Source organism: Loxodonta africana, chromosome 21, assembly GCF_030014295.1.
Source record: "Loxodonta africana isolate mLoxAfr1 chromosome 21, mLoxAfr1.hap2, whole genome shotgun sequence".
Taxonomy (NCBI): Eukaryota; Metazoa; Chordata; class Mammalia; order Proboscidea; family Elephantidae; genus Loxodonta; species Loxodonta africana.
The window spans coordinates 30,183,072-30,207,579 of NC_087362.1; the positions used below are offsets into that span (position 1 = coordinate 30,183,072).

At 59.4% G+C, this 24,508-nt stretch overlaps 1 protein-coding gene across 2 annotated transcripts in view; it reads right to left on the reverse strand.

The window, feature by feature from the left end:
• Positions 1-3,126: 3,126 nt before the first annotated feature.
• The window catches only part of ZFPM1 (zinc finger protein, FOG family member 1), a 67,243-nt gene continuing 45,861 nt past the window's right edge, over positions 3,127-24,508 (reverse strand). For both annotated transcript variants that reach the window (XM_064273672.1, XM_064273673.1), the window contains exons 4-10: positions 18,898-19,034; positions 12,480-12,582; positions 10,746-10,955; positions 7,789-8,022; positions 7,244-7,339; positions 7,013-7,159; positions 3,127-6,857 (exon numbers count right to left, since the gene is read on the reverse strand). In XM_064273672.1, the coding sequence (XP_064129742.1) occupies positions 5,008-6,857; positions 7,013-7,159; positions 7,244-7,339; positions 7,789-8,022; positions 10,746-10,955; positions 12,480-12,582; positions 18,898-19,034 (2,777 nt within the window). In that variant the 3' untranslated portion in view covers positions 3,127-5,007. The remainder of the gene's footprint in view (positions 6,858-7,012; positions 7,160-7,243; positions 7,340-7,788; positions 8,023-10,745; positions 10,956-12,479; positions 12,583-18,897; positions 19,035-24,508) is intronic.

Here is a 24,508-nt window from a genome sequence, read left to right on the forward strand (position 1 = left end):
GCCCCCAGTCCGGGAGTCTCCTCCTAGCACCCCTGAGGGAGACCCCAGCAAAGGACTCTGCTCCCCGTTCTTTCCCCATTGCCAACACAGGCCCTCATCCATGGGGTCTAACTCTGGACAGCCATAGTTTTCCATCATTCATTCTCTCAACTCTGACAATGATGGTCCATGAAATCACAGACCAGTTTACCTCCCAGAGCACATGGCCAACCACAGCTTTGTTTCCAGGCAACCATCCTACTTCCACATGTGGCCCAAGTGCTCATGTGCACTTCCTGTTTCACGAACTATTAAAAAAACATGGACTCAACAGTTGAGGCTTCATAAAATTAATAATTTTTACTGCTTCTACAAGGAAATTCTTAATTGAAATTAAGATCACATGTAGACTGGATGATGGTTTTAATGAAATTTGTCGTTGTTCTTATTTATTTGGCTTTTTGCTGCCAGGGCAGTGAGAGACATGTGGGCCACCAGTACCATTTGGGGCCACTGCCTCAATTTGTGCTGAACCGCCAATCTGTAAACCCACTGTGGCCTTTGTGCCGCTAAATATTAACTAAAAATTAATGGCTGTTTTTGCCAGGCAAGGAGCCCTGGTGAGTGCAGTGGTTAAGTGCTTGGCTGCTAAGCGAAAGGACAGTGGTTTGGATTCACCAGCGGCTCCGAGGGAGAAAAACGTGGTAATCCGCTTCTGTTAAGTTTCACAGCCTGGGAAACCCTATGGGGCAGTTCCACTCCATCCTATAGGGTCACTATGAGTCAGAATTGACTCAATGGCAACCAGTTTGGATTTTTTTGGTTCTGCCAGGTGCAAAAATCTTTGTGAGAACAAATAAACCAAAACGGCCAATTATGCCAGGTACAAACTTCTACAGGACTAACTAATAGGGAGTTTTGGTGTGTTCTAAGGGTAGGGACTTTCCTCAAAAGTCAACCTGACATTGAAGGGTATTTCTGACTCTCATAGGAGACGTACCCAGTCCCCACCAGACAAGTAGAATATAGAACCAATGACAGAAAGGCTCTGGCTTTGTAAGTCCCTCCTTCAGTTAAGACACACCTCCGACCCAATCTTTGAAACTTCTCTACTGGAAATCCCCTTGTTGTTGTGGGTGCCATCTAGTTGATTCTGACTCATGGCAACCCTATGTGACAGACTAGAACTGCCCCATAGGATTTTCTAGGCTGGAATCTTTAAACGGGAGCAGGTTGCCAGTTCTTTCTCCCTCGGAGCCAACTGGTGGGTTCAAATCGCTGACCTTTTGATTCTGGTCTTTAAAAACTGAACCCCGGGCCTGAGTGAGCCCTGCCACTTCTAGGTTGGATGCTCCCGGTTTGCAAACAAACCCTGTTGGCTCTAATTGACTTGTTGATCAAATTGTTCCTTTTAGCAGTGCCATTAGTGCAAATATGAACACGGTGTAAAAGACAAGAAGGGTCTTCTGATGATAATCCTGATGAGGAAGGGAATTCCGAGTGTTTTGAGCTTTGAGGTGTGGCTCGGTTAGAATTTGGAGTTGCCTCTGTTTTAAGCAGGGACCCACCCAGGCAGCTGGTCTTTGGCTTGTGCCTACATGATGAACCAAAGCCCGTGCCATCTGCCAGGCTGCGATGGGTGCCCTGGGGCACTGGGCATCTCTCCCTTCCTTGTTGGTCAGTGGTTAGCGCTTTCTCCTGGGTCCTCCTCATCCAGGGCCCAAGTCCCTGTCAATATGGATACTGTCCCAGGTTGATGCTGCAGGCTGCTTCTTCCATGTGCCCCTGCTGGAGCCTACCACCCTGCTGGGCTGGAGCAGCTCTGGTCCTCATCAGCCCCCTGGCTCATCTTCACCACCCCAGGTCGATGGGTGTGGTGGGGGGCACTGATAGAGGGCAGGCGGGCAGTGGTGGCGTGGTAGGCTGGCCTCTATCTGTCCTGCCCTTCCTGCTTCCCTGCATGGAGAGTGGGACACTCTGCGGGCCCTCCCTGCCTCCCAGCTACATGCCACTGTGCCCACTTGGCGGCTCAAATGGGTCGCTGCGCTGCTGCACCCTGGTGCCTGCAGGCATCACCTGTGTGATTCTGAGAGTCCAGCTTGCCCAGGCCTGGGGGCAGCACCTGGAGAGGTGCCTCAGAGTAGACCACGAGGCGGTCGAGGTCAGGGGGTCCTGGGATGGGCACTACACTGCCCAATAGCACCAACCACCAGCCCCTGGGGTTCCCTACCTTCACCCCAGCCTTCCCAGGAGGCCTGAGTTGTCTGCAGCCAGGGCTGGGCAGATGTCCAGACCATGGGTGCTGGGAGAAGTGGGCAGGTGGGCTCAGTGGCTGGTGACCCCAGACCACCTGGCCTATCTGAGCCTGGCTGTCTTCATCCGAGAAGTGGTACAATCAGAGCCTGGTTTCTGGGACAGCTGAGAGGGCTCGTGAAGGGCTGGCAGTGTGCCTGGCAGAGAGGATGTCCATAGCACAGAGACCCTGCATGAGGACCTGCTGCGGCCCACTCAGAGGGTGCCATCTCAGGGAGATGCAACTGGCAGTGCAGTATGGCAGGGCGTGTGGGGAGGGAACAAAGAGGAGACCCCAGGGGAAGATAAGTGAGGCTGGCTGGAGTTTCAAGGTCAGTGCAGCTGAATTTGGGGACCGATGGTAAACTGTGGGGGAGGGGGAAGCTTGGTTGTTCCTTGGTCCATTTGCTCATTACTTCAACAAATGCACCCTCCTCAATGCCCATGATGGGCCGGGGGCCCAGGAGGCAGCAATTGACAGAGAGGCCCTGCCCTCCCGGGGCTCACGGACACATGGGGTGGTGGGGGGGGAATGAGTGACTGGGACGGTGAAACCGGATAAGTCTAGAGAGCGGTCGTCCCTACGAGGGAGATGCCCAGGGTGACATGATGGAGGGTCAGGGACACTCCTGAAGAGGTGGCTTCAAGGCGGCAGTGTGCTGGGTGTGAGCGGCTGAGTGTGGAAGGGTGTTGGGAGAAGGAAGGAGAGAGGGGGTGGTGGCTCGAGGGGAGGTTAGGGGCACCAAGGGTGTCTCTGGAGTGTGGAGGAGACAGATATGGTTGGAGTTGAGTCCTGGGAGGAGGAATGACAGACTCAGGGCCTGAATGGGGGTCCACCCAGGCCAGGGGAGCTGATCGATGGAGCAGGGGTGGCAGGAGGCCCAGCCTAGCGTGGTGGTGATGGGGGGCATGTGACCAAGGACCCAGTGCTTCAGTGGCCCTCCCTCCTGGGGCCTTTGGGGGCCTGTGGGCTGCAGAGCTGGGGACCTCACCAGGGCATGGCTCAGTTGGGCCATCAGGTGGAGGTTCACAGGTTGGGTAGTCTCTGCCTCCTGAGCTGAACTCTCAGGAGCTGCACAGTTGAGTCCATCCCCTCCTTGTTCCTCATTTTACAGATGTGGAAACTGAGGCACATCTGGGAACACGGCAAGTGAGGCCCAGTAGGCCTGTTTTCCAGCCCTTTCCTCTGGGGTCAGCTCACACTCGTGTGTGCCTTACATTTTACACGTGTGACTATGAGTTGGAATCGACTCAATGGCAACGGGTTTGGTTTTCTTTGGTTTATGTATATGTGTGTGGTGGTGGTGGGGATGCCTCGCCGCCTACCTCGTCAAGCCTGAGTGGGATTTTCCCCCTTTCAACATCTGCTGATCACCTGAGACCATATCCCTGATGTTCTCAAGCACCATAAAAAAAATTTATTTTCAATTTACATACAGTAAGCTCATTCCGATTCAGGGTCAAGTTTTTGAAGTGTTTGGAAATCACAGCAATACCTGCAGTCCCTCAGGGGCCCAGATGGGGGCAGGCTTGGGAACCTTCCATGCAAATTCACACAGAACAATGCAAATGAGGGGCACACTGCAGCTGCTTGTTCCAACCCAGGAAGGGCTGAGTGCCCATCACAGGCCTGGACTGCCTCTCCACCCAGCTGGTCTACAGAGAGTGAATGTAAAGCATGGTAGCTGTACAGTTTTCCAGGCCCCTTGGAGGGTGCAGGAGCCCTGAATGCTGAGAACCCAGTCCGGACAAGCTCAGGCCGGGGGTGGAAGTCAGCTGGGCAAGAGCCTGTGGACGACGTGGGTGACTGTTACACATCTCAAGGCACGGGCTCATTAGCCATCACCCTGCATGGCTCCTACACTGCCCTGCCCCAGAAGGTGCCCAAACCCACTTGCTCTCCAAGGGGGGTGTGCACCAACAGATGCAAAACCTGGGTCAGGATTTGGCCCTCCTCCTCATTGTCAGGAAAGCTTTAGGAATCAAGCTCAAACGTGGCCCCTCCCGGTGCATGGGCTCTGCTTTGTCCTACTCTACCCCTGCCTCAGCAACCATGGGGCTCCATCCTCTCTATTCTCTCCAGCTCCTTCCCAGCAGCTCCCATCCCTGGTGGTCAAAGAGTGGACAGGTGCCACCCAGGTCCCTGGGACCAAGTGGATGGGAGGGCTGTGCGCAGCCAGGACTACGCCCTTAGTATGTGGTGACCAGGCCGGCCTTCTTGGTCGGGTCTTGCAGGGAGGTAGCCCCTAGTGGGTCTGGGCAGTGCTGGGAGTGGGCCCAGAACAGCCACACAGCATATCCTGTGGCCCCACACTGACCTGGGGCTCCAGCCATTGCTAGCTGTTCGACTCTGGCAAGAGCCCTGATCATTCCGGACCCACTGGCCCGTGAGCGCTAGGGGTGGTGCTGACCTCAGGCCACCAAAAACGCGGCAGCCGGAGGTGTTTGGGACAGTGCTTGGTGTCCAAGGAACTGGCCAGGAACTGCTATCAGGGCCCCCTTTACTTTCTGCTCAGAGAAGGAGACCTGTCCACCACTGTGCTCACCAAACTTAACGTCTTTATTAAGTGCCAATAGTCCAGCTGGGCGCTGCCACCAGCAGTCCCCGTCTGCCGAGGCCCGTGCTCCGCGCGTGTGGGTGGCGGGAGCAAGCGTCCCCAGAGCCTGGGGGCAGTCCCATCCTTACGGGCCAGCCCCGGCTCCTGGGGTGACAAGGAGCAGAGTGCGGCGGCCAGCTCACTTCACGTGCTCCGCAGCGTGGGAGGAGCAGTAATACTTCTTGTGGGCGATGAAGGTGGACAGGCTGCTGAACTTGATGTTGCACAAACGGCAGTACCTGTGGTTGCCGTTGGGCACCGGCGGCCCCTTGCCGGGGGTCTGCACACCCTTGTCCGAGTGGGCAGGGGTCGTCGGCGGGGGCGGCAACAGAGCGTCAGGCACTGGCGACAGGCTGCCGGCCGGCGTGGAGGCCGGGGACGCGGGCGGGCCGGGCCGGGGGCTGCCGGCGGCCGGCTCCTGACCGTTGAGGCTGTCCCGGGGAGCGCGCGGCGGCGGGGAGGCGGCGGGGGCAGGTGGCGTCCGGGCCTCGGGCGCCCCGGGGCCGGCTGGGGGCCTGCCCACCAGCAGCCCGTGAGCCCGGCGGAGGTGCTCTAGGAGGTCGCCGCGCACCAGGCCGTTCGGGGGGCAGTAGGGGCACACGACGGCGGCGGCGGCGGCGGCGGCGGCGGAGGGGGCGTCGTCGGGAGCGCGCAGGCCGCGGAGCTGCGCGGCGGGGCACGAGAACTTCTTATGCGCCAGATAGGCTTCGAGGCTGTGGAAGCTCACGCGGCACGCTGTGCACTCGTGGTAGTCGGCCAGAGGCAGCGGCCCGGGCGCTGCAGGAACGGGTGGCCCCTCGGTGCCCAGGCGCCGAGGCTTCTTGCTCAAGTCAATGGGGCCGTCGGCGGCATCAGCGCCCGGGGAGAGTGCGCGGCCACTTCCGCTTCCGGGGCGCGGCGACGCGGGCGGCTCGGCCGGCGAAGGATGGGCGTGGCCAGGTGCTGGCGGGGGCGGGGCGCCGGGCGCATGCAGCTCGTAGAGCTTCCGGCGTCTGCGCGTGCGCGCCGGCGGCGGGGCGCCTGCCGCAGGCGTGGAGGTGGTTGGCCGGCGGGGCGGCGGGTCGTGGCGGGAGGCGCAGTAGTAGCGCTTGTGCACCGTGTAGGTCTCGTGGCGGCTGAAGCGGATGTTGCAGGCCTCGCACAGCGTCCTGCTCGGATCGTCCTCCGCGTCGTCCACCGAGCTGCCGGGGCTCTGGCTGCCCTCGCTGCCCCGGCCGACCGCCTCGGCCTCGGGGGTCGCTGCCTGCGCCCCGGGTCCCGCGCCGGCCTCCTCCCGCGCCTCGGGGCTGGGCGGCGAGCGGCCCGCGTCGCACTCCGGGGCCGGGTGCGGAGGCGACCGCAGGTTCCCGGCGGGCGCGGACAGGGGTCCTTTGGGCCTGCGCACGCCGGGCGCGTCCTCGGCCAGGTGGCGGCCGGAACAGTAGAGGCGCTTGTGCACGTAGTAGTTGTTGATATTGTTGAAGGTGATCTCACACTCGAAGCAGGTGGCGCCCTTGGGGGCCGGCGCCCCCGCGAAGAGGCCCGGCGCCCCCTGGCCTTGTTTGAGCCGGCTGTGCACCAGCTCGGACATCTTGGCTAGGATCTCCGAGGCTTGCGGCACCGCGTCCGCGCCGAGCACGAACTGCGGCAAGAAGAGCGGCCCAGCCGGCGTGCCCAGCTCTCCGGGCGCGGGGCTGCAGGCGGGCGAGGGGCTGGAGCGCTCGGCCTTGACCTGCACCACCGGGGGGCTGCGCGGCGACGGCGTGCGTGAGGGGGCCCGGGGCGTGGGGCTCGAAGCCTTCGACACTTCTGGCTCCTCCTCTGCCTCCACCTTGATGTTCCGGGGGATGACGGGAGGTTCACCGCCATTCTGGGGGGCTGCCCAGGCTTCTCCGTTTGTGGCTTCGGCGTGGGGCTTCCTCTCCAGCCCTGGCGATAGGGTGGGCGCCAGGTCCGCGGTGGCCAGGGCGCCATGCAGGACTGCATGATGCGGGAAGTTGGCCAGGCTGTCTGCAAGAGACCCCAAAGCCCCACGTCAGGCCTGGGGGCTATGGTGAGGGGGAAAGCCAGAAGAGAGCTGGCTGGTTCCCAATGGGGATGGAGCTTAGAGCCAAGGCTGATAGTGGCCCTCTCTTCCCCACTCCTCCCCAGGAGGGGTTGCTCACCTGCGGGGGGTTTGGCAGCCGGGAATCCAGCGCCTGGTGAGTAGAGCTCACCCTTGGAGCCGGGCTGGCAGATCATGTGACTGGTCACCAGGTGGCTGTAGAGGATGTCCCTCGTGGTGGAGATGAAGCCGCAGCTGTGACATACACCTGCAAGCGGGTTGTGGGGGTCAGGGACCTGGGCAGTGGGCACGGCCCCACCCCTGGTCTCCCACCCCCTCCCCGCCCACCTACCGCTCAGGGTGTCCGTGTGGACCTTCAGGTGCCGCTCACAGTTGGCTTTAGTGGTAAAGGCTGACAGGCAAATCAGACACACGAAGGGGCGCTCTCCTGGAACACAGGGCATGTGAGAGGGGTTGGCCACGGTCACCGGGAAGGGAGGCTGGGTATGGAGAGCTCTTTCAGCTTCCCAGGACCACTGCAGACCTGCTTTACAGCCCCATGGGAGGACCACCGCCAGGGTACACCTGTGGCTTTGCTTTCATGGAAGTCCCACAGGTTCCTGAATTAGCTTTCTTGGGAGTGTACTGTTCTCCCCAAATCTTAGGTGTGGCGTTTGCCTGGTGGGCAGGCACGGCTGCGCAAAGATACACACGCTATTTTAAAGAGCAGCAGCGTCCGGAAGTGGGCGGGGAGTGTTGCCGTGGGGGGGTAGTGGGTGTGGGTGGTGGGCAGGGTGAAGATTGCCAGGCCTGGGTGGGGTGCTGGAGAACGTGGCATGGTGGTGGGGAGGGAGCGGGGTGCAGTGGGGGTTGCAGGAGGGCGTGTCAGTGGCTCACCGCTGTGGCTGCGCATGTGGATCTCTAGGGAGCTGGCGCTGGGGCAGCTTTTGCGGCACTGGGGGAAGGGGCAGACGCGCTCGTTGGGGTAGGCCTCCTTGGGCTTCTCCTCAGTGGCCGCCACGGCGGGAGAGCCAGCGCCCTGGCGGCTGGCGCAGTAGTAGAGCAGGTGGGCCTGCAGGTTGCGCTCGCTCCGGTACCAAATGCCACAGTCCTTGCAGGGGAAGATGTCTTCTGTGGGTAAGAGGACCGAGCAGCCTGAGGGTGCATCTGGCCTCAGAGGGGCAGCCCACGACCCAAGGCAAGGCCAGGCCGTGGGCCCCTGATAAGTGAGGGCTTTGCCCTGATTGGCCGCAACGGCCCTGTGACCTTGAAGAATATAGGGATGGGGGATTCCTGCGGCCCCTCCTCCTGCCCCCAGCTCTCCCTGAACCTTTCCCTTCCTGTAACTATGACCCCCTCTCTTTGTCCCTTAACCCCAGCCTCCTTTTCCACAGGTTTCTGGGATCCCTGAGTAATCCCAGGATGCACAGCCCACAGCCCACATGCCTGCCATCCAGAGATCTCGTCCAGCAACAAGCCCCATAGGAGCCATTCTGGTCTCAAGGGGTGCTGAGGGGAGGGGCATGTGGGAGTGAGATGCATGTTGGAGTGAGGCTGGACGCCCAGAAGAGGTGCTATTGGACATGTCTGTGGCCTGGGCGGCCACGTACAGGCGATGTGTGTGCACAGACTGAGGGCCTGCGTAGGCCTGGTGCTCACAGAAGAGATGGTGTGTGTGTGGTGTGCGCCTGTGTGTGAACAGGCATGTGAAAGTGAACTGGTGCATAGGGACCCCGTGAGTGTGAGTCACCAGGCCCAGGTGGAGAGTTGGTACACAACTCTGGGCACACTTCAGGGTGGGGTGAGCAGAGGCGCTGTGACCAAAGCAGGAGAAGGAAGAGGGCCCTCCTGTCCCCGACCTCACTGGCCACCTACAGGCCCCCGTGCCAACAACTGACCAGGTGATCCCCAAATGCACCAAACAGAATACATTGAACTTAAGTGTGTAGGCATTTTAGCAGCCTGGGGTTTTACCCACGTGTGAGGATTTCCCTGGTATGTGCTTGGTCAGGGCTCAGGTTTTTAGCTTGTTTTTGGAGCAAGTTTCTAAGGAAGGTTCCATCTGTCTCTGCCTCCATCCCTGCTGTTGTCTGCCCCAACCTCTTGTTTGGATCCCCACCAGGCCCTCAGTGGAGACAGGGAGGTGAAGCCTTTGCTCTGTCCTTGGCCTTGAACCAAGGGTTCTGGGGTTCTTTATCTGGCTTTGGGGTCTGCTGTACTCAGGGACTAGTATACTACCTGTTGCATCTCACCCTGGCATCCCTGGTGTTTACCCTGAGAATCCACAGTTGTCTCTCCTCCTCAGGAGGCTGCTTTGGGTCTCTCTTTTGGAATTTCTGTACCTACATGGGTGAGGTAGCCTCTTCGTCCCCTCATGCCTGGGTACGTGCCATTTTTCTTGTGACATTTCTGGGTTAAATCTCTTTGCTAATGTCTTTATTTCTACTGTTTTTATATTCTCTTATGTAGGGGCCTGCAGGCAGCTGTGTTCTTAACTGGGCAAGACCTTGGGCTGGGATCCTGGGTCTGAGAGGCCGTGGGGGGCAGGGAGAATATTTAGAATCTGCAAGGTCATTGCTGGGAACAGTGCTTCTGGCTGGGATGCAGGGAGGGGCCCCTTCGAGCAGGCTGCAGCCTCTAGACTTAGCGAGGGTGGTCGTGGGCCCTGAGGGCCAACCATGGGCTGGGCCCCGGCCATGGTGGCTCAGGTAGCCTGCGCAAAATATGCCTGCCCCTGGCCTCAGCCTGTATCGAGCTCGCCCTGCCCATAGGCTCCGGCCACTATGCCATCTCCCTGGCCTAGGTGGCACCCAGCTCCTCGCCCACTGCTCCTTTTTGGCACCCGGGACTTTGGAACAGCTATCTTTCCCGGGCGGCTTCCTGAGTGCCCCAAGTGAAGCAGCCTTGTCTTATCACCTCATCCTGTTTGATTTCCTCCATGGGGCGTGTCAACATCTGGGTCCTTCCTCCTCCTACTAGCTTAGAGCCACCATCTGCCTCTCCCTCGAGTGCTAGGTCCCTGCGCAGGCCACTGCCACCCTTGGTGACCCCAGGCCTGGGGCACTGCGTGGCTCACAGTGGATGCTAATAACTATTTGTGGACTAAGTGCATTCTATTAAGTTCTCATAACCTACTAAGGCTCTAAAAGTATCTTTGTGAGAAATGACAAACCCAGCCTATCTACTCCACGGCTCTCAGCTAGGGCCAGTTCTGCCCCCAGGAGACATTTGGTGACGTCTGGAGGCATTTCTGATTGTCACAACTGGGTGGAGGGGAGGTGCCACTGGCATCTAGTGGGTGCTAAACATCCTACAGTGCACAGGATGGCCCCAGTGTCAGTACTGCTGTGGTGGGAAAGCCCTGCTCTGCTCCAAAGCCAGGCGGATTCTGCCCTTGCTTCTGCTTGCCAGCTGGGGAGGCACAGGACCAGGTTTGAGCCTCAAGCTGATTGATGGCCTCTTTGCCGGTGTTTATCCCCTTGTTTGATGACTTCGGCTACACTGCTGACCCCCTGTCCTCTCTCTCTGCTGTAGCCCTGTGCCTGCTCAGGGGTCCCCCAGTGGTATACTCAGGGACCAGCCCCATTGACCCTCTTCCATGCCTCTCACGTGCCATCTGCAGTGGGGGCACTCTCTCCCATCCTTCCCTCATGGGGTTTTGCTTCCAGGCCCCTGTGTGGCTTGCTCCTGCCCTTGGTCAGCCCCTCCTTGGCATTCTCCGGCACCTGGCCCCTGACCCTGCAAGCGTTGGCTTGTGGCCCCTTCTTCCTTGGCTCAGATGAGGACCAGCCTGGCTGTCGCTGTGCTGTGGAGCTCTGACCAGGTGGGGTGGGAACAGGATGAGGTGTACTCACTGTTGATGACCGCTGTGGCCAGGATGGACGCCATGCCGGCCTGCTGGGGCAGAAGCTGAATGTCCGTGTGCACGGGAGCCTGGCCCTCGGCCTCCCCTGGCTCCCTCTTCCTGGGCGGGCTGGGGGCACTGTGGGACTCAGCCACGAGGCGCATGCTCAGCAGCCCGCCCGCTGGCACCGGCTTGGTGGTCCTGCACCAGAGCGCCTCGTCTGTGGGGAGAGGGGATCATGTGACAAGGGGACCCACAGTACCAGGCCAGCTATTGCTGGCTTGGTACAGACCCTGCCTGTGCCCCTCATCCTCAGAAGCTCCTCTGCTCCGTCCCGTTTTACAGATGAGTGCGTCAAAGCTAGGGGGAGAGAATTGAGTCCATGGGCAGTTTCTGGGTGTGGGGGTGCTAATGAACCCTCCAGCAGAGGGCACTCCCTGGCCCTGCACCCACCTCAGCGGCACAGTGGGAGGGTCCTGAGGTCAGCCTTCCCAGCTGCCCTATTTTTAGGAAAGACTATGGGCAGCTGCTTGAGCCCCTGGCAAAGTGGCCAGAGGGTGGCAGAAATGTGTGCTGCTGGAATGACCACCTGCTCAGGTGGTCCTGCCAGGTGCTGCTGTTCCCATGGTTGCCTGTAGGGGGCAGCCTTGGCCAACAGAACTCCAGAGCGGGCAGGCTGTGTTCTGGCTGGAGAGGCAAGACCAGCTTGGTGCCTCTTGTGTTCAGCAGCCACTGTTGGCTGTGCTGAGGGCCCCAAGTGGCACCCCTCTGTGAGCAGGATGGGCCTGGGAGAACCCTGGCCTCAGGTCACCCTGTGCCCAGGCCAGAGAGGAGAGCTTCTTTGGCAGGTGGGTGTCCCATCCAAGCTCAGAGGGCCTGATGGAGCATCAAGTCTAGCATCTGGTGGCTGCTGGGACAAGTGCATCCTCGTTAGCATCGGCACAGTCAGGACCCTGTCCTTCTGGGCATCACATGCGGCTGGAGCCCTGCTTACCAGGGGCAGGCCACTTGGAGCCCATACCAGCTGCTAGCTCCCAGCCTTTTGTTCCTGAGTTGCCTCTCCCCTGTGCTCTGGCATCCTACAGGTAGGGTGAAGTGCTGGTCCCACGGAAGCCCAGTGTGGTCCTAGATCCTGAGCCCATACCCACTGCACACCCTGCACACCCTTGGAGGCTCTGTAGGCAGGGCAGGGGCTCGAGGCAGGAGCTGCTTACAAGGGCTGGCCTCTCAGGAGCTGGGCTGGGTGTGCGCCAGACAGCAACTGGGCTTGCATTCACCCACCCCAGCTAGTGGCCTTGGACTCCGTTCGAAGTGAAGGCTGGGCCCCTGTGGGGTCACCCTAGGCCGTGGGGGTCCCCCCCATCAGCCTCTCAGAGGTCCCTGGTGGTGCCTGAGAGCACACATTGACCAGAGGGGAAGCAGGTGTCCTGGCTTCCTGAGATCCTATATCCCACAGAGAGAGCCTCCCTCCCCCATACCACTACCTTTATCAGCAGTTCAATTTGGTCTTTGTCTGAGGGGCCTGTCGGCCTTGATCACAGCCCCTGGGGGCTGGAATGGGACAGCTCCCTGGCCCACCACTGATGGGTGCCGTCAGGGTGTGGGATGCAGTGGGACAGCGGTGAGGGCCGGGCCCCCTTTGGGCAACAGGCTGCTTTCCCTTTAAGGGCCAGCCCAGGAGAGCAGAATGTCCCCAGCCTTCCAGAAGGCCAAGGGGCTGAGGGAAGTGCCACGTGATACCAACCCTTCCTGTAGATCAGTGAGTTGGCTTCAGCCTCCGACTCAGCCTGGGGCAGTGTCCTCAGCCAGCAGACTTCATCCTCCAGCTGCAGGGTCAGGGGAGGGCTCTGCGGGGGAGGGACACATTGGTCACCCTCCTGACTCTGACATGGTCAGCACAGGGAGAGCTCCCCTCCCCCCACCCCCCGCCATGGGCACTCTCATTTTCACTTCTTGGTGTGGATAATCACTGTACCCAGCTGCCAGTCAGCTGGTTCAAGCTAACTGGGGCCACAAGGAGGTGCCTGTGTTATACCACCCCACTGGGACTAGTGGGGACCTACCCTTTCTCTGGGTGAGCTCTGGGCTGTCTTGGACATGGAGGTCCAGAGAGGCTAAGTGGCCAGCCCAACGTCACATAGCCAATGAGCGGCTGAGTTAGGATTTGCACCCAGATCTGCGTTCTCTCCAACACCTCCCCTTCCTTGGGCTCCAAGAGTGCTGAAGGCGATGGCGCAGCCTTCGGGGTAATGCGTGGGGCTGGGCCCTTTGCCTTCTCCTGCAAGGCCCCCCAGACCTCTGAAATGAGCTCTGTGGGCTGAAGTCCACATCAACACAAAGGGGACAGAGAAGGACTTTAATGTGCCCCCAGGCCGCCTCCTCACTGCCTGCTCCCCAGCCTCTTTCGGTGGCTTCCCAGAGCCCAGTGCCCCCTGGACTGCTAGCGTAGCTGTGGGGGACTGATCACTTCCCCTCTCCCACTGGAGGGCACAGGCAGGGATTGCTTTTGTCCCATTGGATCCCGGGCCAGCACCTGGCAGACATCCCCAAGCACCACAAACCATCTGAGGTCCCAGGGCAGTAGGATATCTTCGCCCTGAGGCCATAGAGTGCAGCAACTTTGTGTGGGGCAGCCAGTGAGGTGGTGGTAGTGGTGGGGCGGTGAGGAAATGAAGGCTGGTGGGCACGGCTGGCCCTGTGTACACTGGAGTGGTGACCACCCTGCCCCTCTTGGGCCTCAGTCTCCCTCCTGCACAGCACGGGGGGTGCAGGGTGGGGGGGTGAGGAGGAAGGGCCATCTCGAGTGTCTGGGCTCCCAGAGCCCCCACCCCAGTTCTGCGCTTGTTCTTCTGTGGGGAGTGGGGTGAGGTGGGGGGTCTCCGACCCCACCAAGTGATACCATCTTGAAAGGTGTTGTGCATGCCTTGTGTTGGAGTATTTTTCTTGAAGTCAACTTGATTTTTGTCTTATGCATATAAATGTATTTTCATAAGCGACTTTCTGCATCACCCCCTTTAATTGTCACTGGGGGTGGCCAGGAGCATGTGGTCACCAGGACAGGGCAGTTCTGAGCCCTGGGCACCTGCCACCTTCACTGAGCCCTGGCTCCTCATCTGCAGGTGGGTGATCCATCTGCTCCCCTCTGGGGAGATGCCAGGAGGATGATGGGGCTGTCCAAGCCATGTGCTTGCTCTGGGCCCTCCTCATCACGGGGGACTGCCTGGAGCCCAGCGCGGGTCCTGCCAGCTGGTTGCTGGGAGCCATGGGCAGGTCACCATCTCCCTGTGACTCAGTTCCCCCTGGATGTTAGGGTGTAGTTGATCCGTGCACAGTGCTGGCATGCACCCACACACACATCAGTCCCTGCCCTGGCTTCCATTCCCTGTGGCCCTCAGGTCACCCTGCTCAGTGGACACACCTGGCTGGCTGGGCTTTTGGGACCCAGGAGACATGTCCACCAGCAGGCGCTGGTCCAGCTCCACAGATGCCAAATGCCAACCCCGTTGTGAAAAGCCTGCTGGGACAGGCTAGTGTCTGGTGGACCCCCTACAGGGATCTGAGTGCTGCAGGGCAGGGCTGGATGCCATACAGGGTCCCTGTGGCTTGGAGGTTTCTGCTGAGGTACTGTCATGGGGTCAGTCGGGGATGGGTCAGGACCAATCTCTTCCCTGGCCACCATGGTTGGTACCATGGCCCCCGAGAGTGGGCCCAGCGACAGTGCCGAGGACCCCACAGCTCCCAGCGCAGCAGCGGGGCCTGGCCTTCCCGCCTCTGCCTCCGTGAGGTCTAATGAATAATAATGAATGGAGGAGGGTGAAAAAATTAATCTGCCTGATCCCTGGATGGCTGCTGTGGTGACGATATGAAATCTAATTATTCGTCCCAATATTTCTAAACCCTCAAACTGAGACTGACAGCCTGCCGGTCGGTTTAACGCTTATCACTCTGGGGAGCAGAGTGTTCACAGCATGATAAAAACACGCGCGCAACTCTGCTGACGCTGCAGAACGCCCAGTATCAGTGGGAGGAGGCGCTGCCCGCTACGTTCCCAGCCCTCTGCAGCCTGGCTCTGGCCACAGGCCAGGAGGAGTCCCCCACTGTCCCCCAACAAGTAGGGGGTGTTTGTGTGGTGCCAACCAGGGAGGGAGTGGGCACACATTCTGCTGTCTGTGTCGGGCAGTGGGAAGTGAGGGAGGAGACCACGGGAGGAGCAAGCCTGACTCCCAGGAGGGAAATAGGCCAAGACACCCACGTGGGCCTCCTATCCATACTCTCCTGGGCTAAAGTTCTCTGAGAAGGAGCCTACATATACCCCCACTTATAGAGGAGGGGCAGGCTGGAGAGGGGTGGAGAACCTTCCTCTTGGGCCACCCTGCAGGCCCTTGGCCTTTGGGTGTGGGACTACCACCCTCACTTCTGGGAGAAACCAGCACGGCTCTGCCTAGGCTCTCCCTGCTGCCTTGAGATGGCGGGGTCCACCAGCCAGCCCTGGGCCAGCTCCTTGCCCTACACCAGGCAGCATACCCCAGAAGTCCACCTGAGGAGCCTGCTTCGGCCCACCCATCTAGGTTCCTGCCCGGGGACACCGCTGTGGCACTGGGCAGGAAGCCGCTACAGCCTCTGCCATCCCTGTGGACACTGCATCACTCAGGACCCGCTAACTTTCTTTACCCCATTTCAGAACCACCTGTAGTAGAAGCCCTTTTCTATGGTGGCAAAGGCACCTTGGCCATGCAGGGTGCAGGGGCTGGCAAAGGGGAGCTATTTTTAACTTCCCAGCCCAGCCCTTCTGCCAGGATAGAGAGGGTGCGCTGCCTGTCTCTGTACCGGGAGTCCTGGTTCACCCCCACCTCCAGCATTCCAAAGTTCAGGGCCCTTTGGGGCCCAGCTCACCCAGCCACCCTACAGCGCCCTCACCATGACTGCTCCCTACCACCAGGGTAACGGCGGCCACTTTAAATTCTCCGTGGGTCTGAGAACCCTCCTTGTTTCCCCAACAAAGAGGTCAGTGTCTGTGTCTGCGCTGGGCACGATAACCATCAGAAACCCTATCTCCACCGCATCCGCTGTTACAACTTTATCGGGGGAGGCTGTTCTCAAACGTGCATCCCTTCGAGGGGAGGGGGCTGGTGGGTGGGCTCCCTGTCCTGCGTGAGGTGGCTGTCCTGGCAGTCCAACTGCCCTTCGAGAGCTCAGGAGGGCAGTGTGGGGTTACTTTGGGGACCTGAGAGGCCACAGCAGTTTCGTGGGAGAGTCGGGGCAGAGGCCGAGGTAGGTGCTGATGGTGGTCCCCACTCGCCTCTGCCCTCAACTGTACCGAGAAGTACCCGCCCATGTCTGGTAGCAAAGGACCTTCTGACCTGGACTCCTTCATCCACCTCAGACTCTGTAAGGTCTCCCGTCCCACGGCCAGGAGACAGGCCCACAGAGGTGGAAGTGGCTGCACAGGACCAGAGCCCAGGCCTGCATGATCCTCCACATCTTCCGTCCATCCATCAGTCCATCCACCTACCCACTCATTCATCCACCCATCCTTCTGTCCATCCGTCCATCCATCCACCCACCTACTCACCCATGTGTCCTTCTGTCTGTCCACTCATCCACCTACCCATCTACCTGTCCATCCACCCATCCACCCATCCATCCCTCTGCCTATCCATCCATCCACCCATCCCTTTGTCCATCTGTCCACCCATCCACCTACCCTTCTACTCATCCATCTGCCTATCCATCCCTGTTTGTGGATCCATCCATCCACTCGCTTATCCATTCACCCACCCATTCATCCATCATACACACCTATCCACCCATCCATCCCTCTGTGGCCATCTGTCCATCCATCCATCCACCCACCCACACATTCATCATCCATCCATCCATCATCCATCATGAGTGTCTCTTCCGTATCATATTTGTGTACTAGACCATCTACTCCAGCCCTTGGTTCTGCAGAGGTGGAAGCTGCAACCTGGGTCAGGGTGGTGACCTACCCAAGGTCACACAGCAGACAAGTGAGTGCTAGAACATTCTTGACTTCTGGCCAGGGCTTTGTGCACTCAGTGTCCTTCCAGGGGTGCTCACCCCAACATCCGGTGTGGGGGGCTGTATCAGGAGCCATCCTGCCCGCCCCCAGCCTACGAGTGGCCCCCAGCCCTAAGAGGTGGGGAGGACTGAGTGGGGAAGGATGGCCACATCCGATCCACACCCCCTTCCCTCCTTCCAGCTCTGAACAGCGGAGACAGATGGGCCAGAGGCTGATAGGACGTATCTGGGGTAGGCCGGGAGGGAGGGGAGCGGAGAGAACTGGGACTCATCAGCCCAGCTCGATAAGGGGCCCGCTGAAATGTTAGCAAAAATATTTAGACAATAAATGAAGTATCAGGACGGGCGTGCGTATCTCTGAGAAATCAATCATCTTGTACCGTGTGTCTGGACACTCGGCGCCACGGCAGAGATAGCGGCCACGCTGGGGAGATAAGGGTTAATCAAGGATTTAATTCTGCGGGAGATAAAGCCGTAGGGAGAGAGGGAAGCAGGCGGCTTCCTCCTCGGCTCCTCTCCTCTGCAGGGCCCTCAAAACGCCGGCCCCTTGCCGCCCTGGGAAGTTTCTAACGTCTTACCAAGTCTCCCCAGTAACCCACACCCCAGGCCCAAGAAGGACAGGAGACCCTAAAAAGGCAGGGGCAGGAGGCAGAGGGGGATGAGGCGGCTGAGGCTGGGCGGGGACACAGCCAGAGGAGGACCTGCTCCCAGAATAGGCAGACGTGGCCGGCCTCTTAGTCCTGTGGGGTTGAGCAGATACGGCTTTCAGTCCTGCCTCTGCTGTTTGATGCTGAGTGCTTTGGGCAAGTCCCTTAATCTTTTGAAGCCTCATTTTTCTCATCTATAAGATGGGGGCAGGGATACCTGCCTCATGGAGCTGGGGGAGGAGGAAATGAGGGAAGTGTACGCACACCAGGGGTGTGACAGTGTGTCTGGGACACACACCTATCCATCTTGGGTGGGGCTGGATTGCTAAAAGTGGGGGCCTCAGAATGAGTGAGGGAGTTACAGGCCCCACTCAGAACATGCCAAGGCCCTCAGTCTCACTGCTCAGGTGCCCCTGCCTTTATCTAGTCACTGAAGAAGGATCTGAACGCTGGGAGAGTTCAGACAAGAGCCGGGAGCTCCCAGCCCACTCACTTCTCCCTCCAGCCCTTCAAAGTGTCACCTACTGTTTGCACACCTCTAGTAACAAGGAGCTCACTGCCTGCAGAGCCAGCTCTAAAAATCACAGGCTCTTCCCTGTGGCAAGCTGGTCAGGCTCCTTCCATGAAGCCGAAATTCATGGCTCTGAAGCTCCCACCGGATGCTCAGGACCAGGGAGTCATCATCCACTGGTCTATAAATTGATTTCTTTCCCAACCTCAGTGTACTGAAAAGGAACCTTTGCTCCCCTACAAGAGGGAACAGACCCACTTGCCACACACACAAGGGGCCTCAAAAGTGGACCCAAAGTGCCACCTCCTGAAGGCTCTGCCTGGCTGGGATGTTGGCAGTCCCTGGCACAGTGAAGGCCTAGTGGCACCAGGGGAGCCCCTCACCCTTGTCAATTTGGTTCCTGAGGGTGGAGGCAGAGCAGTTCTCTCACCTCTATGCCAGCCATGCTGAGAGCCCTGAACCCACCCTGACCCCAGGTGGACCCCGCACCAGTCAAGTTTAGCCATTGGGAGGAGTGGGGCAGTCCTGGCCTTTGAAGCCAGCCCCTAGAACCTCCCCAGGCACATACCTCCCCTCCCCTCTCCACCATGCAAGACCCAGCTCTGTGGATTCATGACTTGTGACTGCCTCCCCTCAAATGCCCTTCCCCTTCTTAGCCTTGGCAAGCTTGACTTGTTTGTGAAGGGGCCACTTAAAGACTGCCTTTTCCGGTAAGTCTCCCATATGTCCCCCAACCTGAGGTCCTAAAGGCCCGTATCACCTCCTCTGGGAAGCCCTCTGCAGCCCCAGGCCCCAATCCATCAGGCCTGCATCTCCCCACAGGCTTCCCTTGCTGTTTCCCAAGAACTGGCTGGAGCTCCTGGGTTGGGCCTGACTCTGGCCGGAGGGGCCTGGGGCTGGGTGGGAAGCTGCCCTGGTGGCCATCTTGTACCTGGGTGGGTGGCCGAGTTGGGGCTCCTTACCGGTTGTGCCTGCCTGGGGGACAAGGCTCTGCTCTGGATGCTGCCACGGAATGGGCCCCAGGTAAAGCCCTCGGCCAGGCCTCGCCGGGCTCGCACGCACCACTGCCTGTCATCCTGCAGCACCGGTTCCAGCTCGTCTGCAGAGAGACAGCAGGCGTGAGAGGTGGGTGGTGACCACCAGCCCCCTCTTAGGGGCAGGCAGGGGCAAAGGGCAGAACAGGAAGGCAATGGGGTGTGCCTCACTGCCAGGGCTAGAGCCATGGGGATGCCGGCTGGGGATAGGCCTGGGCCAGGAGCCCTGTGGCAAGGCCTCTTCTGGGCAGTGGGCTGCAAGGCCATCAATGAGGAGACCTGGGGCTGGGACCTCTCAGCAGGCAGGCAGCTCAAGCACACGACTGCCATGTGTCAGACGCTTAAGGTCTTGTGCAGCCTTGGTGGTATTGACAAGCCTGCCTGTGCCAGATGCACACATGGAGCCAGGCCGCTGCCCAGCGGTCGGGGCACTGCTGCAACAGGTGGGCACAAAGGATGATGCGTGACCCCTCCGTGAACATGGAGCAGAGATTGGAGTGATGCAGCACAAGCCAAGGCACACCAGGGCCACCAGAAGCTGGAAGAGCAAGGAAGGATCTTCTTCTAGAGCCTTCAGAGGAAGTGTGGCCCTGCTGACACTCTGAATTCAGACTCCCGGCCTCCAGAATGTGAGACTAGAGGTCTGCTGTTTTAAGCTCCGGCCCCGCTCCACAGAGCCCCAGCGTGGGCAGCTTGAGACCCTCCGGGCCTTGGTTTCCTCAACCGTACAGGGGAACTCACACTCCCTGCCTCTTTGGGTTGGCCTGAGAGCTGAATGAGCCCACGAACTTGACAGGCTCAGTGAAGGCCAGGCCAATAGGTGTGGAAACTGAGGCACAGGGATAGACACTCGCCCCAAGGCCAGTCAGGACAGGGAAAGCCGAGGCAAGAGGCAAAGGTAGAACTGGCATCTAGGTTACTCCAGTGCCAGGCTTTTTGCTCTCTGCAGACTGGTAGGGGTGGGCAGGGACCCCAGAATGCCCCCATCTTCCCGGGACCTCCTCTTGCTCTCTGGAAAGTTCTGGCTCCTGATTCTGACGAGGCCTGGGACAGTAGGTGCCTCTGCAGCCTGTCTCCTTAAAGGGGGCCATGTTCAGGGGCTGGGCTGACCCAGCCTGGGATCTGGAGGCAGCTCACTTGGGGCAGCAGCACCGCTGCAGGGCCCTCAGGACCCCGCTGTGTTCACAGATCGGCTGGCCACGAGCCGCTGCTACGATGCTCTCCCAGGTGGTGTGGTCCAAGGAGGCTACAGTCAGACTGCAGGTCTGGCCACCTGCACATGACTGGGTGATCTGGGGATACCTGTCCTCCCTGAGCCTCGGCGCCCCTCCGAGTTGCTTCTTGTGGGCCACATACCGTCCATCCACCCCTGGCCACCTCCTGCCTCCCCATTGGTGCTGCCTGGACCACAGAGGCCTCATGCGGCCTGGCCTGGTCTCTGGCCGGAGCGCTGGGTGGTGGCCTCACTTCCTGGAGCCCCGTTCTGCAGGCTATGGCCTTAATGGGCCCGATGATCAGATAAAGCACCCGCCTAATGGCAGCGATAGCATGTAAATACGCCGGGAGGCCCTGCTAAAACGCTTTAACTGAGTCTTTGTCTTCCCCGGGGCAGATAAGATGGCAGCAAACCAAAACCCAGAAAGGAGAGGAGATTCGAGGCAGGCTCTGTGCCCCTTCATCAGCCCAGCAGACGGCCAACTCGGGGAAAAGCAGGGAGCTCCAGTCGCAAAGGGAGGCTGTGCTGTCCTGGCCCATCCAGGACGCTCCCCACCTCCCTGGCCTCGTGGGGTTTGGCACAAAGGGGGCCATGCCTGTTAGCAAGGATGTGGCCTGGCCAGCACACACTACTCTGCAGGGACACGAAGTCACCCTCTGAGTTGGCCCTCTCCTTATCCCCTTTTACAGACAATGAGGCCCAGGAAGTCTCACAGTTGGATAGTGTGCCAGGATTTGAATCAAAGTCCCATCACTCTGCCTCCTGCTCATGACCCAGCTGGCCCCCCACCCCCTGCAGGCCAGCCCTCAGGACATTCTGCTGCTCTAAGGGAGACAAATGGAAATAGCTCATCTCAGAGCTGCTGGGTGTTTCTCTGTCTGTCCAGCGGTCCCACTGGTCTTGAGCTCTGCTTCTGAGGCTGGCATGGAACCCACTGGGGGCTGTCATGAACGAGCCCTTCCTGCCGCTCAGGGCTGAGTGAGGGTCCAGGGGAAGCATCCAGAACCCAGTCCTGTACCCTTCCCCATCCGATGTTCAGAAACATGCTTGTTACCAAGGGCCTAGCTCCTGATGGTGGTGGGCCTCCCGTAAGGCCGCTCATGCCTTTCCCTTCACATGTGTCTGTTCACACCTCCCCTGTTTATGTCTCTGTTCACGCCTTTCCTGTTCATACACCTCCATGCATACATCTCTGTTCACACCTCTCCCATTCATGTGTTCCCTTTAACCCCTCTCTGTTCATACCTCTCCTATTCACACGTCACCTGGGCTGGCACCCTTGTGAAGGTACAACCTACCCAACTGTCCTTGGTGGCCCTGCTGGTGCTTGATGCCATTTACTCAGATGGCCAATTTCCAGCCCCCGGTTACTGTCCCAACTCTGCTCATGGCCAGAACCAGGTCAAGCTGAGTTAAAGTTCAGTTACAGTTCACTAAGACCCTCTCCCAATCAGAAGTAAAAGGATATCTGAAAAGGGGGGAAGGGATGCTGACCCCTGTAGACTGCCTGGTGCCCAGTGGGGGCTCAGGTCAAGCCATGAATGAACAGAAGTGTGAAATGAGAGGTGGCGGGGTCGGGGCGATGCTGAGCAGGGGATGAAGCCAGTGGGGACAAGGACAGACAGGAGGACCCAGACAGTGGTGGCCACGGAGACTGTCGGCCTCAAACCACATGAGAGGAAGCCTGGGTGGGAATCCCAGTCTCTGGACTCTCGGTGCAATGCTCACTCAGTCTCCTGGGGCAGGGCTGAGCCCTCGGGAGCTCCCAGAAAACAGGGGTGGAGCCAGACAGCCCTGTAAGCTCCAAAGGCAGGCAAGTCAGGTGGGTTTCCTGGTGGCAGCACCCCCCACCTCGGCAACCTCATTTTCTGACTCTGTGTCTCCTCCCAGTTCCAGAGCAGTTGGGACAAGCACGCACAGTGAAGCCAGTTTCCAGCCCCGTGACCCTGGCCGCTTGCTCTCCTGTGGCCTCAGCCCCTCAGCTGGAGGAAGAAGCGATGCTGTCTGCCCTGAGACCTCAGGATCCCAACACATCGCCTGACCTCTACTAGTAGAGCCTGAACCAAGAGCCCAGTGCAGTTCTCAGGGCTTCCTCTGGCCTCACTCCGAAGTTACTGCCCCAATGGACAGAGGGGGAGACTGAGGCCCAGAGAGGTTAAGCTACTGGTCCAAGGGTGCACAAGTGGCAGAGCTGGGATTTGAACCAGTGCCCCTTGAGTACTCCTTGAGGTGAGGCGAAGGGCTTTCTGGCCTTGGTTTCCCCTTGAAGGTGGTCTCCTCCAAGGGAGAGGCAGGCCCCATGCTGCCTGGGTGGCCCGCACCCCAAGGGGGCCAGGGGCCATCACCATGGACCAGTACTGGGACAAAGGAGAATTTATTCAGGCAAACAGCTGCATGCTTCATTTTCAGAAGAAACACAGGGCGCTGGGATTCAGTTTTTCCCCCAAGAACCTGTGAGGATCCAAATGAGAAATTTCAGCCTTTGCATGTTTAGATGATTTAAGTATCTATTCAGGTCTCAAGGCCTCTGATGATGCCCTCAAAGAAGACTATAGGGCGGGGGCAGGGAGACATCAGGGCCTGGCTTAGGACCCTCCAGGGCACTGAGGCCACCCCTGCTGCGAGTGTGTTTAGTCAAGGCCAAGGCCTTCTAGGGATGCCTTGTGGCAGCTGTGCATACATGCTCTCTGAGCCTCAGTTTAGCCATCCGTACAAGGGGATGCCAAAATGGCTGCATGGTCTAACAGGTTTGTGGCTGTGAGGTGAAGGAAAGTGTGTTTGTCTGTCTGTGTGGTCAGTACTGCTATCTCTCCTGCCAACTGCCTGGATGCAGCTGAGAAGCTGCACCAAGCCACTGATCCCCGACACATGCCCTCGGCCACCCTGGACCCCCTGCTCCTGCCCTCACCCACATGGGGCCTCTAAGATGAACTGCCAGCTTTGCCAGAGTTCTTCCTCTCTACCTGTTTGAGCCTCAGGCTCCTTGTATGTGAAATAAGGCAATAATACTAATACTTGCTGCTGTCATTTGAATGTGGTGGGCCCAAGGCTTGAGTCCTGCCCTCCAGGAACCCAGAAGTGTCCCCCACCTGGCGCCCCTGTCCCTGGGCCTGAGGAAGCTGATTCAGGGACCAGCCCAGCAGCTTAGCCTAGAGGGGTGCTGGGGTCCCCCTTCCAGCAGGGCCCTTCACCAGGAGGGTCCTCAACTCCACTCTTAGGCTGTGGCAGCCCAAGACTGGGCTCGGTGTTTGGATCTAGCCTGTGTCTCAGGTGCTACGCCCAGCTCCCTGGGGGCCGTGCTGGCCCCCACCAACAGCCATATCAGCAAAACCTGCCAACACCAGCCATGGCGTGTTCCTGAGCCCCATACTGTTCCCTGCTCTCACGTGGGCATTGTGCAAGTCTGTGGGAGCTCGATGCTTACTGCCCCCACTCTGAAGGTAAGGGACGAGGCCCAGAGAGCTCAACCAGCGTGTTCAAGGCGCACAGCAGTGAGTGCGGCCACCCGAAGCCTTGTCTGTGTTCCTCTAAGCCCCTGGAGGGGGAGAAGGCCTATTCCAACAAGGCAGTCTGTTCCAGGCCTGTGGCGCCCAGGGCCTTGGCCTCCCCACCTGCTCAAGGCCCCCACCTGCCAGCCGGCCTCTCCTAAAAGGGCCAGCTTCGCTGTGCTAATGGCTCGGTGGCCTCCTGAGCTCAAAGTCCAGGCGCTGGCCGCCCCTCCCTGACAGTGGCTCTGTAGTTGGTGTGCCAGAGCCCACCCGGGTCCCCACTGTGCCCACATATCTAATCAGCCATCGCTCTGCCTGGCCCGCCCTGGGCTCCGAGGGCCAGCTGGCCCCAGCCTTATCAGAGCCACCCTATCTTGGGATCACACTGTTTGCCTTTGATAAAAGTCACAAAAAGGGAAAGAAAAGAGAGGGAGAGGAGGGAAACCCCAGGATCTGAGTAGGTTCCACCCTGGTGGGGTTCTAGAAGCCTCCATGGGCAAGGGCAAAGTCAGAAGTGAAGGCTGGTGAGTCAGGCTGCATGGGCGTCAGAGAGCATTGGCTACAAACATGTCTTGGTACAAACTTGGAAACTCTCCCCAGGCACTGTTTCCTGTCACTAGTCCACCCCTCATGAAGCTTAGGCAGCCTCATGGGGGCTGGTCACCATGCTGTGCAAAGCAGTTTCTGGGTGCTGACAGCAGGGGGCACTGCAAGGTGGCACTGGCAGGTAGCAGGACTCCAGCAGTTGCCAGCTATGGACCTGATGCAGGGCTGAGGTGAGGAGGATGGGCCGAGGGCCTGGGGCTCTGCCTGGCTGCTCCAGGAGGGCATCTAC